We start from the raw sequence: 15,357 nt of genomic DNA, 5'->3' as shown, positions 1-15,357 counted from the left end.
ATATAAGAAAAATAAGGACCTTAAAGGAATAGGGTGAGCTGTTCTGTTTTTTCTAGTTTGACATAACCAATTTTGAAACAGTTATACATGAAGCTTGGTCTGCTGTCTGAAAGACTTTTTATTCTAAAAACTACTGACGATTAAGTAAGCTTTGTTAAGCTTTCTATCAATACATGAAAGCAGGGGGGGAATTTGAGCCTTTTCTGATAGTCCTGCTGCATACTCATTCCTTCCTTAATGAATCTGTATCACATGGTTTGGTCCTCTGCAATTGGGAGGGAGGGGGAAACATTTCTGTGAAGACTGAGCTGGGAAAGCCGAAACTAAGAAGAAAGATTTTGAAGGAGATGAAGTGATTACGTAAGCCTATGCCAAAGGGATAAAATTTACGGTGATTTCGATTTATGTACTCAATCTTATATTTGCTGAACTTGCCAAGTTCCTATGGCATCACTTTTCAGTAACTTTAAAAGACATACAGTTACAAGCTTGCAGGAAAACATGAACACACTTACCCAGCAATAGGATGAACTACGATTGATCGTGGGTTATTTAAATTCTGGACTATTTCACGTCTCGATTTATCAGCTAGCCTCATAACACTGACACTTCTATAAGAAAGGTCTGTCCAATAGAGATTCTTTGAAATCCAGTCAAGAGTCAAACTTTCAACACTTTCTACCCGGTTAGCTGTAAGAATTTCTCTTCCTGTAAGTTAAAATATGAACATGGTTTAAACTAAGCATGTTTTTTATAAGACATATGTTTTCCTATTACTGCATTATTTAAATTTTGTGTCAGAGTTAGAGCATGTTTCAGTAACATTTGAAATGCTTTAAACCTAGAATCTACCCATTCCCAAAAGTTTAGATTTCAAAGAACAGATATAGATATAACTCTGATAAATAGAACGAGCAGTGACACGGCCTGGATTTATTCCCCTGTTCAAGAAAAAAAAAATTCTCATTGCAGAACATCTGAAGAAGAGATACCTGAGTTCACATCCTCACAAACACCACCCACAGGTTGCTCTGATAACCTGGCACTGCCAAGCACGACTGGGGGATGTCTCTGAGGTCTGACTGCCCAGCCCTTTCATCAACAGTCTTTCATAGCCACAAAGTTGCCAAGTTTGGAAAAGACCAGCAAAAATACCAGAAAAAAATCAGAACTAGGTACAGGAGAAAAAAGACCACTTTCTCCTTTGTGAAATTTTTATGCATTTTCCCCTCTTTTTCTTTTTCTCACCAAAGAAAATCTGAATCAGGGCAAGCAATTGCACCTCCTTCTTTTGAAGTAGGAAAAGCAATCCTTATGCTTTGCTATTTTTTTATTCAGAAAATTATAAAATGAAAATTGCACCAGAGCAGATATTTAGAAAACACAATATTGCTAATAGAAGTACTAATAATAGTTTATATTGAGCACTTACTTTGGGCCGGAAACTGGCTGATATACTATTTTAGAGATGAGGAAACTGAGTCATAGGGAAGTGAAGCATCTTGAAAGAAGTGTGGACATTAATGCCTTCAGGGTATTTATAGTACAATGGGAGGAGAGGAGGCAATTAATGAGAGAAGCAAAGTAAAACAGTCGTGGGTGCCGTGACGGAGCTGTGCACAGGACGGTGTGAGAGCACAGCCTCGGAATGGAACACACGGCAAGGTGAAGGTGTGCAGGAGTTTCTCAAAGGAAGTTTGAGAATGGGGGCTGTAGGAAAGCACAGACGTGGAAAGAGAGGGAGAACTCCACCTGTTCCAAAGCTGGCTAGAGGTTAATCAGTTCATGAGAGGGTCTAGAAGAGGAAGCAGTTTAGGTAACCACCAGATTTCTGGGAAGAAGGAGGGTAGAGTGGAAAAGGTGAAGTGGTCACATTTCTGAGGCGGGAGGTCTGTGAGAAATGGGATAAAAGTGTGTTTAGACATATTGGGTCGAGGTGCTTGTGAGACGTCCAGGTGAGATCTCCAGAAGGCAGTTGGCATTATGAGTCTGAACCTCAGAGAGCTTAGATGGAGATTTTTATCAGCACCTACAGAAAGAAGCCATCCCAGACCTTTCCTTCAGGCCCCAGGTTAGGAGGAAAACATTTAGTAAATGCCTTTTCATTAATCTCCCACACTGATTTCTAATCCTACATAGATGGCAATCAAAGACATAGAAGGTGCAAAATTAGGCAGAAGAAGGTGCAGAATAACAAAAGACCGGAGGTGACCAGGATCTGAACGGTTTCAGGTGACATACTGCAGTGCGGTGAGGAATAGGTAGAAAATGTGGAATTGAGGACAGGAACATGTAGAGCAAACGTTCCAGAAACTTGTCCATGAAATAAAGGCAAGAGAGGGATGTAACTAGAGAATCTCATGGAGAGTGATTTGATTTTTTTTTTTTTAAGGAGAGAAGAAACTTGAGTATATTTGATGGGGAAAATCAGTAGGAAAAGAGAATCAGTAGGATCAGTAGAAAGAAGATCATGGATGAAGCAAGTTCCCTGAGGGCTTCACTCAGACAATCTTGACTTTAATTTGATTTCTGACAATTCATTGACACTTAATCTTCTCCCTAGAAAACCACAATAATATAATACTCACTCATCATAGCAGTGAGAGTTTATCAACTGACCAAAGATTATTTTAAAAGGTAACCTCCTCAGCATGAGACTTGAAATTGACAGGAAGAATGCTGAGAATTCCAGCCTGACAAAGCAGAAGGAAGCTGACCCATAGAGGCACCTGAAGGAGACTTAGCCCAACACTGCCTTCTGTTGAGAGCTAAGGTTGACTGGAGTTCTCCACACTCAGTGAACCTAATTCCAGTCTGGAGAAAGGATGCAATCTGGTCCAAAATAGAAGACTTGAGTACACGTTTATCTCCTTTTCTTTCCAAACTCTATTAAGATGACAGCAAAAGAACAACAGGTGGGAGATTTTCACAGTTTGGAAGAGAAAGGAATTAGAGGAGTGGCAACTCACTAAGTAAGCAGAAAAAGCCACAAAAGTGCCAGCAGAAGGGACAACCACACCCCCATACACTCATAAGCCTCAACGTGTTCACACTCAGAGGCACAAAGATCTGTGAAAGGCATGAGCAAGTAACTAAGGGGATTACTTAAAAGTCAATATCAGGAGCAATTAGACTCCCAAGTGCCCCTCAGACCTTGAGCATCTATGCCACTCCCCTGTATCTACCCCCTCTAACGGACCACAGGTTCTATTCCCTTGAAGAACTGAAGAAGAAAGGCTATGGGCTTAGGACACCACGCACAATGGAGCATCAGGATGCAACAGAGCCAAGTACAGGGGAACTGTGTGAATACCAACCTGACAGGTCCTCCATTCCCTGTCCTCTGCACTGCTCAGAACACAGCCAGTCAGCTACCCCACCTCCTCTTACTCTCTACCCCGAGAAGGAGAGTGGACTCTTTCCAAGACTCTTACTAAGGAGAAACTGACGCTTTCCAGAAAAAGAGTTACTAATACTGACATTTGGGAGTTACCCTACCAAAAGGCTGCCCCATCACTTGAAGTTCACCACTGATACAATCCATACATACATACAAACATTATGGTCAGTTTTTTAGAGTCTTGTCCTTAATATAAAACAAAAGATATAGAAATTTGAAGGAAATGTCTATTATAAAAATGCAAGGTAAAAACAAACCAAAAACAAAGAAACCTGAAGAAAATGAAAACAGAGGAAGATTCACTTTAATGTAATTAATATACTTATAGAAGTCAGAAAAATATTGAATTTTTAAAACAAGAACAAGTTTTATAAAAAACGGAGGGGGGGAACAATCTGAGAACACAAAAGAGCTCTTCAAAATTTAATGTATTATAAATTAAATTTAAAAATTCAGTAGAAGGGTTGAAAATGCCAAAAGAAAAACCTCACAGAAAGTAGAACAAAAAGACAAAAGTAAAAACCAGGAAAGAAAGATTAAAAAAAAAAAAAAGATGATTAACCGAACATTAAAAATTATAGAGGGAATAGAAAACAGAGACAAGAAAATTTTCCACACTAAAAAGACATAAACTTCAAAATTAAAGGGATAACAAAATATTTTAAAAGCTTCCAGAAAGGCATGAAAAAAAACACAACAACAATAACAAGCCAAAAATGTCAAATACATTGAAAATGGTACCCCAAATGACATATGACTCTCAACACTGGATACTGAAAGACAGTGGAACAATGTCTTTAAATTTCCAAGGTGAAATTCTTTCACCCTATAACTCTATAGCCAGCCAAATAGTCAAGGTGGAAGACAAAGTAAAGACACTTTCAGGCATACAAAGACTAAAAAAATACATCACCCTAATCCTTCCTAAGAAGATATAATATCATATATTTCAGCAAAATGAAGAAACGAATCTGGAAAGAAAAGTCAATGGCCCACCAGAAACAGTAGATACAGTACAGGAAAGTGGCAAAGGGACACCAGAAGAACTGTACACAGAGAGAAATGAGACCTAATGGAACAGAAGAGAGAAGTCACAGGAGAGGGAAAAGTTACAGATTGTTTATATTGATAGATAGATTGATGATTGGATGGATGGATGGTTGGATGGATGGATGGATGGATAGATGGATGGATGAATGGCTGAATGAGTGTATGGTCAAATATTTGTAGATCTTTTGAAACATTTGCAAAAATCTACATTATAGTTATACAGAAAATTAAACCAGTGAAGATGGAACAATTTTTAATTTCAGAAAAAAATTGAATTGTTCAAGAAGTAAAAAAAATTGTTCAAGAAATATCATTGAATATTACTTGACTTTAGCAGTGAACAAGATTAATATTTATATCATATTATTAATATAAATAGCTACTATAAATTTAATAAAAAATTACTATCTAGCTTTTTTTTTTAAGTGGAAGGCAGAGACAGGCTGCTGCATGTGCCCCACCGGGAACCACCCAGCAAGCCCTCTATGGGGCGATACTCTGCCCATCTGGGCTGTTGCTCTGTTGCTCAGCATTTGAGCTATTTTAGCACTTGAGGTGAGGCCATGGAGCCATCCTCAGCTCCCAGGGCCAACTTGCTCCAACTCAGCCATGGCTGTGGGAGGAGAAGAGAGAGAGAGAGAGAGAGAGAGAGAGACAGAAGGGGGAGGGGTGGAGGAGCAGATGGTCACTTCTTCTGTGTGTCCTGACTGGAAATCAAACCCGGGACCGACACATGCCAGGCTGACGCTCTACCACTGAGCCAACTGGCCAGGGCCACAATCTAGCTTTTTAAGGAGACTGGGTGAGAAAAGTTAGAGGAGAGAAATGTAAGAGAGATAAATCCTCATCTATAGCAAGGAAGTAAATGTCTAAAATAACAGATCAAGACACAACAGTATTAGCAAAGTATTTAGAAATATGGAGACAAATAATAAGTGTTAAAAGGATGGCAAGCAATGACCTCTGAAAAGCAAGTCTGGGTTGAGGGAAGGGTAGAACAGGTTAGTAAGTCTTTTTATTGATAACAGCTATAAAAATAGCTAATATTTACTGAATATTTACTATATTCTAGACATTGTTCTGTGTTTTACATGTACTAGCCTAAAATTCTCTCAATACCCTTATAAGCTATGTAGTACCTGTATTGTTCCTATTTTATAAATTTTGGAAACTGAGGTATAAAAAATTAAGTACCGGCCCTGGCCGGTTGGCTCAGCGGTAGAGCGTCGGCCTAGCGTGCGGAGGACCCGGGTTCGATTCCCGGCCAGGGCACATAGGAGAAGCGCCCATTTGCTTCTCCACCCCTCCGCCGCGCCTTCCTCTCTGTCTCTCTCTTCCCCTCCCGCAGCCAAGGCTCCATTGGAGCAAAGATGGCCCGGGCGCTGGGGATGGCTCTGTGGCCTCTGCCCCAGGCGCTAGAGTGGCTCTGGTCGCAACATGGCGACACCCAGGAGGGTTGCAACATGGCGACGCCCAGGATGGGCAGAGCATCGCCCCCTGGTGGGCGTGCCAGGTGGATCCCGGTCGGGCGCATGCGGGAGTCTGTCTGACTGTCTCTCCCTGTTTCCAGCTTCAGAAAAATGCAAAAAAAAAAAAAAAAAAAAAAAAATTAAGTACCTTCATCAAGATTACATAACTAGGCTCTGGCCGGTTGGCTCAGTGGTAGAGCATCGGCCTGGCGTGCAGGGGACCCGGGTTCAATTCCTGGCCAGGGCACATAGGAGAAGCACCCATTTGCTTCTCCACCCCCCCTCCTTCCTCTCTGTCTCTCTCTTCCCCTCCCGCAGCCGGGGCTCCATTGGAGCAAGGATGGCCCGGGTGCTGGGGATGGCTCCTTGGTCTCTGCCCCAGGCACTGGAGTGGCTCTGGGCGCGGCAGAGCGATGTCCCGGAGGGGCAGAGCATCGCCCCCTGGTGGGCAGAGCGTAGCCCCTGGTGGGCATGCCGGGTGGATCCCGGTCAGGCACATGCGGGAGTCTGTCTGACTGTCTCTCCCCGTTTCCAGCTTCAGAAAAATACAAAAAAAAAAATAAAAAAAAAAAAATTGCATAACTAGGTAATGCAAGAAGCCAGGATTCAAAACTCAGCTGTTTAGCCCCTGAGCTGGCCTTCTCAGTTGCTGTTACATTGACTACCATTTTCTTTCAAACAACAAGGTTGTAAAATCAAAGTACTGCATCATGCCATCATCAAATAAAGGACCCAATAGTCAAGGGTGACTGAATATAATTTATCTTTCTGTGATGATTATAAAGTTTTAACAGAATTCCAATGAAAAACTTACAGTAAATCCATATTTACATATAATTCATTTACACATAATACTTTAAAAAAAAATATTATTCCAAGCCCAGATTTTGGGTAGCCCAGCATTCCTAAAGAGAGGTGGTCCCCATTGGATCAACCTAGCTGTTTGAACATGAAGATCAGCTTTTAGTCAATCAACCCATTAACAGCTTTCAAACACTGGACACTCCTTTATGGAGTATTAGCTTCCTTTTTTTTTTTTTTTTTACAAGAGAGTCAGAGAGAGGGATAGACAGACAGGAACAAAGAGAGATGAGAAGCCTCAATCATTAGTTTTTCGTTGCGACACCTTCGTTGTTCATTGATTGCTTTCTCATATGTGCCTTGACCGCAGGCCTTCAGCAGACCGAGTAACCCCTTGCTCAAGCCAGTGACCTTGGGTCCAAGCTGGTGAGCCTTGCTCAAACCAGATGAGCCCGCGCTCAAGTTGGGTCCTCTACATCTCAGTCTGATGCTCTATTTACTGCGCCACCGCCAGGTCAGGTGTATCAGTTTCTTTTATGTCCATATTTGTCACTGTTAAAATGTACCATCATTTATAATTTTGAAAATAAAGGAAAAGATTTATTTTAACTTAATTCATGAGAAAAGCAATAGTTTTTTCCTGAAATAAAGTATTTAGTAAAGGATCCTGCTGAAGAAGTAAATGCAAAGTTTTAGGAAGTAAATTATATATTATGATTATTATTGAAAACAGACAAAACATACAAAAATTTTAAAACCCATTCTCACCTGTGCCATCGATCTTTTGTTTATAAATCATATCTATTGATGTATCTGAAAAAAAGAGTGTTTTCTCCTGAGCATCAAAATCAATTCCAACAAAGAAAGAAGGATTTCCTGTCACTGGAACAATGAGATCTTCCTGGGTAGAGATGGTGAATGGGATCCCACGAACAGCCACTTCAGATGAAAAGATCAGGAATTGCTTAACAGCTGTAGGAAGAAGGACACGGTGCAGTAAGCCACACAGCATGGTACTTGCTTTCTCTCAATTCCATAGAAATGACTTATAAATCCATAAAGCACATTTTATAATTCTGAAATAAACATAAAAAATCAATTTGTAGAGAATGCAGTTGGAAATAATGGAAGGGAGGAAAAAAGATATGTAGTTATAAAGGCAATACAAGCATTACAATCTTCTTTCTGAGAAACGTATCATTCAGATTTATTTATATAAAAGATGATGTCCATATGTTTCATTTCTAAAGCAGCAGTAACTGAACTGCACAGTAATTTCATCAAAATTCTCAAGTAAGATTGACTTTTGTATAGAGAATACTACCACAGTTTTTAAGGTAGTAAGACAAGGAAATGAGAAGAATTAACAGCAACCAGATAAATTATTTGGAAAGAAATAAAGGAAGGAAAGAAGGGAAGAGAGGGGAGAAATGGAGGAAATAAAAAAGAGTGATGTTTCAAATCAAAGGTGACATGACACTATGTCAGGAAATCAGAAAGGGAAAGATGAAAGATATATATCCGAGACAGAAAAATAAATGCAGAAGAAGCTTAAAATCAAAATTATTAGACAATGTAGTATCGACATAATAGTTAGAAACACATTGTTTTTAAAATGAGCATGATTTTTATCTGATTCTGGGATTTCCTACAAAGTTAATAAATTTGTCTGAATTAGAATAAACAAACTTACATACTAAGCCAGAAGCAGCACCCACTGGGAAGCAAGTTTATCAAAAGCACAACAAGGAGAGTTGCCAAAGTGAAAAGAAGAGAAACAAATATTGTAACAGTGAATCTCATCATCAGCTGAGGCACCAGTGATGGCCCAATTATGAGTAGAGATATAGGTAAACAAAGATGAAGAAGGGAAGTCTTTATGGTAAAAATGTCACCCAGAGTATAGAAGCAGAAATAAAGAGAAAGTTTTTAGTGAAAAGAGAAGAACTAGATAAGGAAATGAGCTACCGTAATGAAGCCAGGTGGGATCAAGATGTGATTACCAGACTCAAAGTGGCATAGTGGCAGTCTAGAAGAGGTGAACAAAAGTGATTAGAAGTGCTTCCCATAAAAGTAAAGTGGAAAATATGCATATTAGAAAAAAGAACTCAAAATGAAATTCTATAGTATTTCAAAAGCAGAGTTAAAAAGGCAAACAAAAATTTCAGGAAAGAGACAGAAGGGAAAGGGAGCTCCAGGAAACCCTAGATACGGAATTAAAAGCAAATCTCAAGAGATAGAAATATACTTCTTCAAACACAGCTCTCTGTATAAAGGCGAGTGATGTCTACTGAGGAATACGCCCTGGGCAAGAAAGTGAAATGTCTGACAGGGAAAGAGCAGCATATACCCTTATTCCATAAAGACAGTCTAAAACCAAGTTCTTACCAACACAGTGGTGGCCATCCACATCCAGGATGAAACCAAATGTACACTTGCAGCGATAACCCAAGCCACCATTATCTGTTCTGTGGCTGAGGACACAGACCTGTTCACAGCCCCCATTGTTATCTCCACATGGATTGCTCGCTGGAAGAAAAAAATGCACAGGGTAAAAGCTCAATTAGAAATGTCTAACCCTGGACAGATAGTTTAGTTGGTTAGAGCATCATCCTGAAACACAGAAGTTGCCAGTTCAATCCCTGGTCAGGGCAAATATAGCGTGTCCATAAAGTCATGGTGCACTTTTGACCAGTCACAGGAAAGAAACAAAAGACATTAGAAATGTGAAATTGGCACCAAATAAAAGGAAAACCCTCTCAGTTTCTGTAGGATGATGTGGCAGCATGTGTGCATGCACAGATGATGACGTAACACCGTGTATGTAGCGGAGCAGCCCACAGCCATGCCAGTCGAGATGTGGATGGTACAGAAGAAAGTTCAGTGTGTTCTGTGGCTCGCTAAATTCGAATCCGTGACCAAAGTGCAACACGAATATTGGCACGTTTATAACGAAGTGCCACCACATAGGAATAACATTACTCGGTGGGATAAGCAGTTGAAGGAAACCGGCAGTTTGGTGGAGAAACCCTGTTCTGGTAGGCCATCAGTCAGTGACAAGTCTGTAGAGGCTATACGGGATAGCTACCTAAGGAGCCTTAAAAAAATCTGTGCATGAGCCCACATCGAACTGCACTGAATAGGTACAAAACTGGGAGAGTTTTCCTTTTATTTGGTGCAGATTTCACATTTCTATCGTCTTTTGTTGCTTTCCTGTGACCGGTCAAAAGTGCACCATGACTTTACAGACACACTGTACAAGAGCAGGTCAATATTCCTATCTCTTTTTCCCTCTCTCCCTTCCTCTCTCTCTAAAATCAAGACAATAAACATAAAAGAAAAAGCCAAGAAATATCTATTATCCCAGACACAGGAAGCCACTTTTGAGACCTCAGGATGAAGCAAAACAATGGGTTTGAAATCAGGAGACATCATCACAGGTTGCTACAGTATATATCCTCCTCTAGATGCACAGCCCCTCACAATTTCATCACTTCTCTCCCATCTACTTTCAAACTGGTGGTGGCAAAATCAGGATTCTTGCAACTGGTAATCTGGAGGGTTCTTTTTCTCTAATAATTGTGCCTGCTAGCCTCAGTGGTTGGAAAATAACTGGCTCTCAAAAGAAACTTAAGTGCTATTTTACCATTTGTAAGCTATAACTATAACTCATGAATGCTTACCCTGTAAGTAAACCAACTTAAAATCAATGACTCTAAGAGGTACGTAGTAATACACCAATTCTACAGAGGAAAACCAAGTCTTCAAAAGATAAAACAATTTGTATGAGATTTTCAGTGGCCAATCAGCTATACTAAATTCGAATCTGACCCCAAAACCCTTCAAGTCTGCAGCACAAACCAGTTTATACTTCCAAAACCACCCTCAAATGCAGTGACCTCAGGAAGTTTATTATACACAGTGCTGCCATAGTTAAAAATGTTATATGTGCTTTTGAAATTGTCTTATTGGTCTTTGACTTATTCTTAAAAATAAAAACTCTTTTACTGTCTCAGGTAGATTGATTTGGAAAACAATAGCCAGACATCATTCTGAAATAAATAATAGAAATAAAATTGGATAATAAAATTGGATAATATTTTAGGTCAAGGTCAAGGGCTCATGAACTGACTATTCCAAATAGAGATTTCCAGAATGTTTTCAAATACAGTATATACATATTTTCATATAAAGTATATATTTTCCCAGGATGACTACATTGATGGATACTCATTAACTGTTTTAGTTCTAGTGGATGATTTTCTTTTAAAAAATAGGTTAATTATAATACTTCTCCATCAGCCAGGTGGGGTCAAAATGTGATTATCTGACCCAAAGTGGCAACAGTGGCAGTTTAGGAGAGACGAGGGACCCATCACATAACACAAGAGTTTTAAAGTGAAATCTGTCATTCTCTGAATGAGTGTTGGACTAATAATAAGTGTATTAAGCATACTACCTTCATAGTCTAGTTTTTTGTATTTCTTTTCTTTGATACACAAGCAAAATAAGAGCCATATACAATCCAGATAGTCATATCAATCTAAAACCATGAAAAACAAATAAAATGTACTGTGAAATAAAAGACTAAACAGTGTCTAAATAAAAATATTTTTTCTTTTTAATAAGTGACCAACCAGAGAGTCAACAAGCCCAATGTGCCTATGACAGACCTAATGCCAACCAAAAAAAAGGTGTCTTACATGTACAACAGTAAAGAAGAAAAAAATGGTCCTGACAGTACCTAAAATGAGCACTTTGGCATGTCATTATCTTCTCTGGGACTCGGTTTCCTTAACTATAATATTAGAGGATTGAATTACAAGATTTCTCCCAGTCAAATGAAGATAGGTATTTCGGTTCGGTTTCTTGCTATATCCCCAGTAAATATCTGTGTAAATAAATATCTAGTAAATCAATTTTTAAGTTCCCTGTAGATTTAACTCTTAAATATGTTAATTCCTCCAAAATGCTCATGATCTGCAAAGCCAATTTCAGATTTAACTTTCTAAATAACCCTTCAGATATTTGAGAATGCCACTCAAACCTCATGAGATCCGTCATCATCTACTCCCACAGCTTTGAGGAAATCTTTCTACCAAGGCCAGTACCAAATATGGTTTCCATTGTTATGGGGCTTACCATATGGCTGTCTGGCAGAATGGTAAACAGTCACTCCAAAGGGCCTCAGGGAAGACTGGTAGTATACTTGTGGGTTGGTCTCTGTGAACTTGTTTGCCTTCATTACAGCCATCTTAGTCCAATCAGTAAAGAACACACTGTCTTCAAACAAGCTTATTCCAAAGGGATGAGGAATGCGTGAGCCTCCATGAAGCACGGTCTTCCTATTAGAAAAGAATTATAGCGTACAATTTTTTTGTCTGCTATACTTTATTTTGATTAAAGGTGGAATTAGCCTTGGCCAGGTGGCGCAGTGGATAAAGCATCATCTCGGTGCACTGAGGTCCCTGGTCAGGGCACATAACAAGAAGTAATCAAAAAGAGTGCACAAATGAATGAAACAACTAAGTGAAACGAGTTCATGCTTTTCCCCTCTCTTCCCCCCCCCTCTCAAATCAATGGGAAAAAAAATTTTTAATTAAAGGTGGAAGTAGTTCAACTAAATGCATGAAAAGCTAAATAATTTCTTATTATAATACAGAATTTATAGATAAAAAACATTTAAAATACAGACATATTTTCATCTACATTTGGATGAAATGTAGGATCCTACAATAGGATTTTCATGCATCTTGGAAAAACCCTTGAAAACTTAAATTGCAGTCCCAATCTTAGCTTTTCTATATCTTTTGAGAAATTATCGTTTTCTCATCTTTCTTTATTCTTTTCAGGTTGTCATTTTGAAATTCATAGTTAAAGAGTATAACAAAGGATCGGAAATCTGGTGGAGGATGCTTTCAACACCAACCTCACACTGGATCACTACCATTTCTCAGCAATTAGTGCACAGGACAGGGGTAGGGTTCTGCCCACAGCTAACACACAGACCTATTCCTGATGTGACTCTAGTGAGAGCAAACAGCAGTGCTACACTGCACCACTCTTATGGCTGTGCTTGATGAAACTGTCAACCGATCATTCTTGTAGTAAAGGCACAGTGTGCCCAGAGCTACTTAAAGGAGAAGAAATCAGAAGTGGAAGGTGCCAAGCAAGGGCAAGAAATCGATCGTTTCTGCCATGACTCCAGTCACACAAATGATCATTCAGTCAGGCCATATTTTTTAAAACGAGGTGGAAGATGACTCCTGAGAAAAAGCTCATTCCTTTGTTTTTTCCTTTGGCCTAATAGAAAGTCCTCAAAGAAAAATCTTAGCAGCCCATGAAAACTGAAAATCGCAGTAGAGCTCTAAGACTTGAAGATACTAACGCTGGAAACATGATAAGGGGAAAAAAGAAAGAAACCTAAGGTGACAAGTTAGCACACACTTTGAGACATTCATAAGGACATGGTACATTAACATTGGAGAATGATTTTCTTTTTCAATTTCCAAATTTCAGAACGTTGAATGCCACCTGCTGGCAAAGCAAGAGGCAATGAGTTGATGATTTCAGCTGTACTCATGAGCTTTATTGTCTTTCTGCTATTTCTTCACAGCCAGCAAAACACTCAAATCTTACTGAAGCTCAAGGAATTTTTATCTTTTATGTTTTAGTTTTAGCATAAAAATATTTCCACTATGTAATATAATACTATGAAAAAGAAAAATTAGGATATTTTCAACTGTTTTTACATGACTTATTGGGTTAACTAATATTTTTCATTAACTTAATTCATATTCTCAATATAGAAACCAATTTCAGGGACAAGAAGTCATAGACTTAATATACAGTCACCTCTCCATTCCTGTCTGTCTGTCCCTATCTATCCCTCTCTCTGACTCTGTCTCTGTAAAAAAAAAAATATATATATATATATATACACACACACACACACACACACACAGTCACTTTATTTAACCAAGTAGAGACTGTTCTAAAAATATAAAATCCAGTGGCAAACTGTGATACCATCCTTACAAAAGAGATAAAGGAGAAAACAAAACTATAATATTCTTTTTTGTGAGAAGAAAACAAAATAAAGTCATTTGCAGAATTGGATTGGCCAGTCTATTTGCTAAAAGCACAGAGTAATTTCTCTCAGTCAAAATTTTAAGACCAATATTTGAATACCAAAAGAAAAAGATCTAAAATAGTTAACAATTTAACTAATTTATACTAAGCTCTAATCAGACCAAGAAGATAAATAAAAAAGCATTCCATAATCTACATTCAAATTTTCTATTTGAATATCTTTGCAGTACTGTATATCAGATAAAAATTCAAGTCAGCATTTCTCTTTGAAATTTGAAATATATATAAGGGCAAAGTAAAATCCAATTAACTTTCACCAGGATATGCTAAGTAAGTAATAAGATATTTATGTTTTAGGGGGAAGTCAGGAAGCTAAAAGACAAATTTGTCTTTAGAATAGCCATAAGGACCCAGAGGACAATGTGACGGGGTATAAGTGGACTCAGGAGTTAATGAAAATAATGTGCTTTATCTAAGAGTGAAATAGGGTTTGAGAGGAGAAATCAAAAGACAAATGTTCTAGGTAATATTTAATGACCGTTATTGTGGAACACAAGAAAAGTTAACAAAACTCAGAGCAGGTCACCATGCAAATGTCAAAACAAAGGTCACGGCCCTGGCCGGTTGGCTCAGTGGTAGAACATTGGCTTGGCGTGCAGAAGTCCTGTGTTCGATTCCCGGCCAGGGCACACAGGAGAGGCGCCCATCTGCTTCTCCACCCCGCCCCTCTCCTTCCTCTCTGTCTCTCTCTTCCCCTCCCACAGCGAGGCTCCATTGGAGCAAAGATGGCCCGGGCACTGGGGATGGCTCCTTGGCCTCTGCCCCAGGTGCTGGAGTGGCTCTGGTCACGGCAGAGCGACGCCCCAGAGGAGTAGAGCATCGCTCCCTGGTGGGCAGAGCGTCGCCCCCTAGTGGGCGTGCCAGGTGGATCTGGGTCGGGTGCATGCGGGAGTCTGTCTGACTGTCTCTCCCTGTTTCCAGCTTCGGAAAAATACAAACACACACACACACACACAAAACAAAGGTCATTCCAGCTATAATGTTAACCAAAATAAGAAAAAAATTTTAATTCTGGACCTTTGGTATTCCTGTCCATTAATTTTATGTACTCTCCCCAAACTCATAAAATCATAAAAAAAATACTTCCTACCTTTGAGTTCCATCATAAGTTACAGTCTCAATGTAATCGAAGCGGGAGTCAACCCAGTAAACACGCTTTGATACAAGATCCAGAGTTATCCCAGCAGGCCATCCCAGCTTTGTTTTTACCAAATCTTTACGGTTAGTGCCATCCATAAAAGCCCTTTCCACCGTAGGCCCCCCAGAATGGCTCTCCAAATCAGAGAAAAATAAATAACTATAAAAAAATAAAAGATGAAAGAATCAGTTATGTATTTTAGATGTTTATGTAATAATATGATTTTATTTGTTTGTTTTTATACCTATCACCCACTTTTGTATCTCTGTTAGTAGTAAAATTTTCTAACCGCCCACTGATTTCACAGTAATGGTGATTTATAAAGTAGGGAAGTAACTTTACTTTAT

General features: G+C 39.1%; 1 protein-coding gene across 1 annotated transcript in view; it reads right to left on the bottom strand.

Moving 5' to 3' along the window:
- LRP2 (LDL receptor related protein 2) overlaps window positions 1–15,357 on the bottom strand; it is a 255,526-nt gene that overhangs the window by 141,232 nt on the left and 98,937 nt on the right. The window contains exons 13-17 of the mRNA XM_066279296.1: window positions 14,963–15,169; window positions 11,863–12,065; window positions 9,109–9,249; window positions 7,489–7,692; window positions 516–708 (exon numbers count right to left, since the gene is read on the bottom strand). Of these exons, the coding sequence (XP_066135393.1) occupies window positions 516–708; window positions 7,489–7,692; window positions 9,109–9,249; window positions 11,863–12,065; window positions 14,963–15,169 (948 nt within the window). The remainder of the gene's footprint in view (window positions 1–515; window positions 709–7,488; window positions 7,693–9,108; window positions 9,250–11,862; window positions 12,066–14,962; window positions 15,170–15,357) is intronic.

The sequence above is a fragment of the Saccopteryx bilineata genome, chromosome 5 (assembly GCF_036850765.1).
Source record: "Saccopteryx bilineata isolate mSacBil1 chromosome 5, mSacBil1_pri_phased_curated, whole genome shotgun sequence".
In the NCBI taxonomy this organism is placed as follows: Eukaryota; Metazoa; Chordata; class Mammalia; order Chiroptera; family Emballonuridae; genus Saccopteryx; species Saccopteryx bilineata.
Note: the sequence above shows the minus strand (reverse complement) of the source record. Positions and strands in the feature narration are given on the sequence as shown.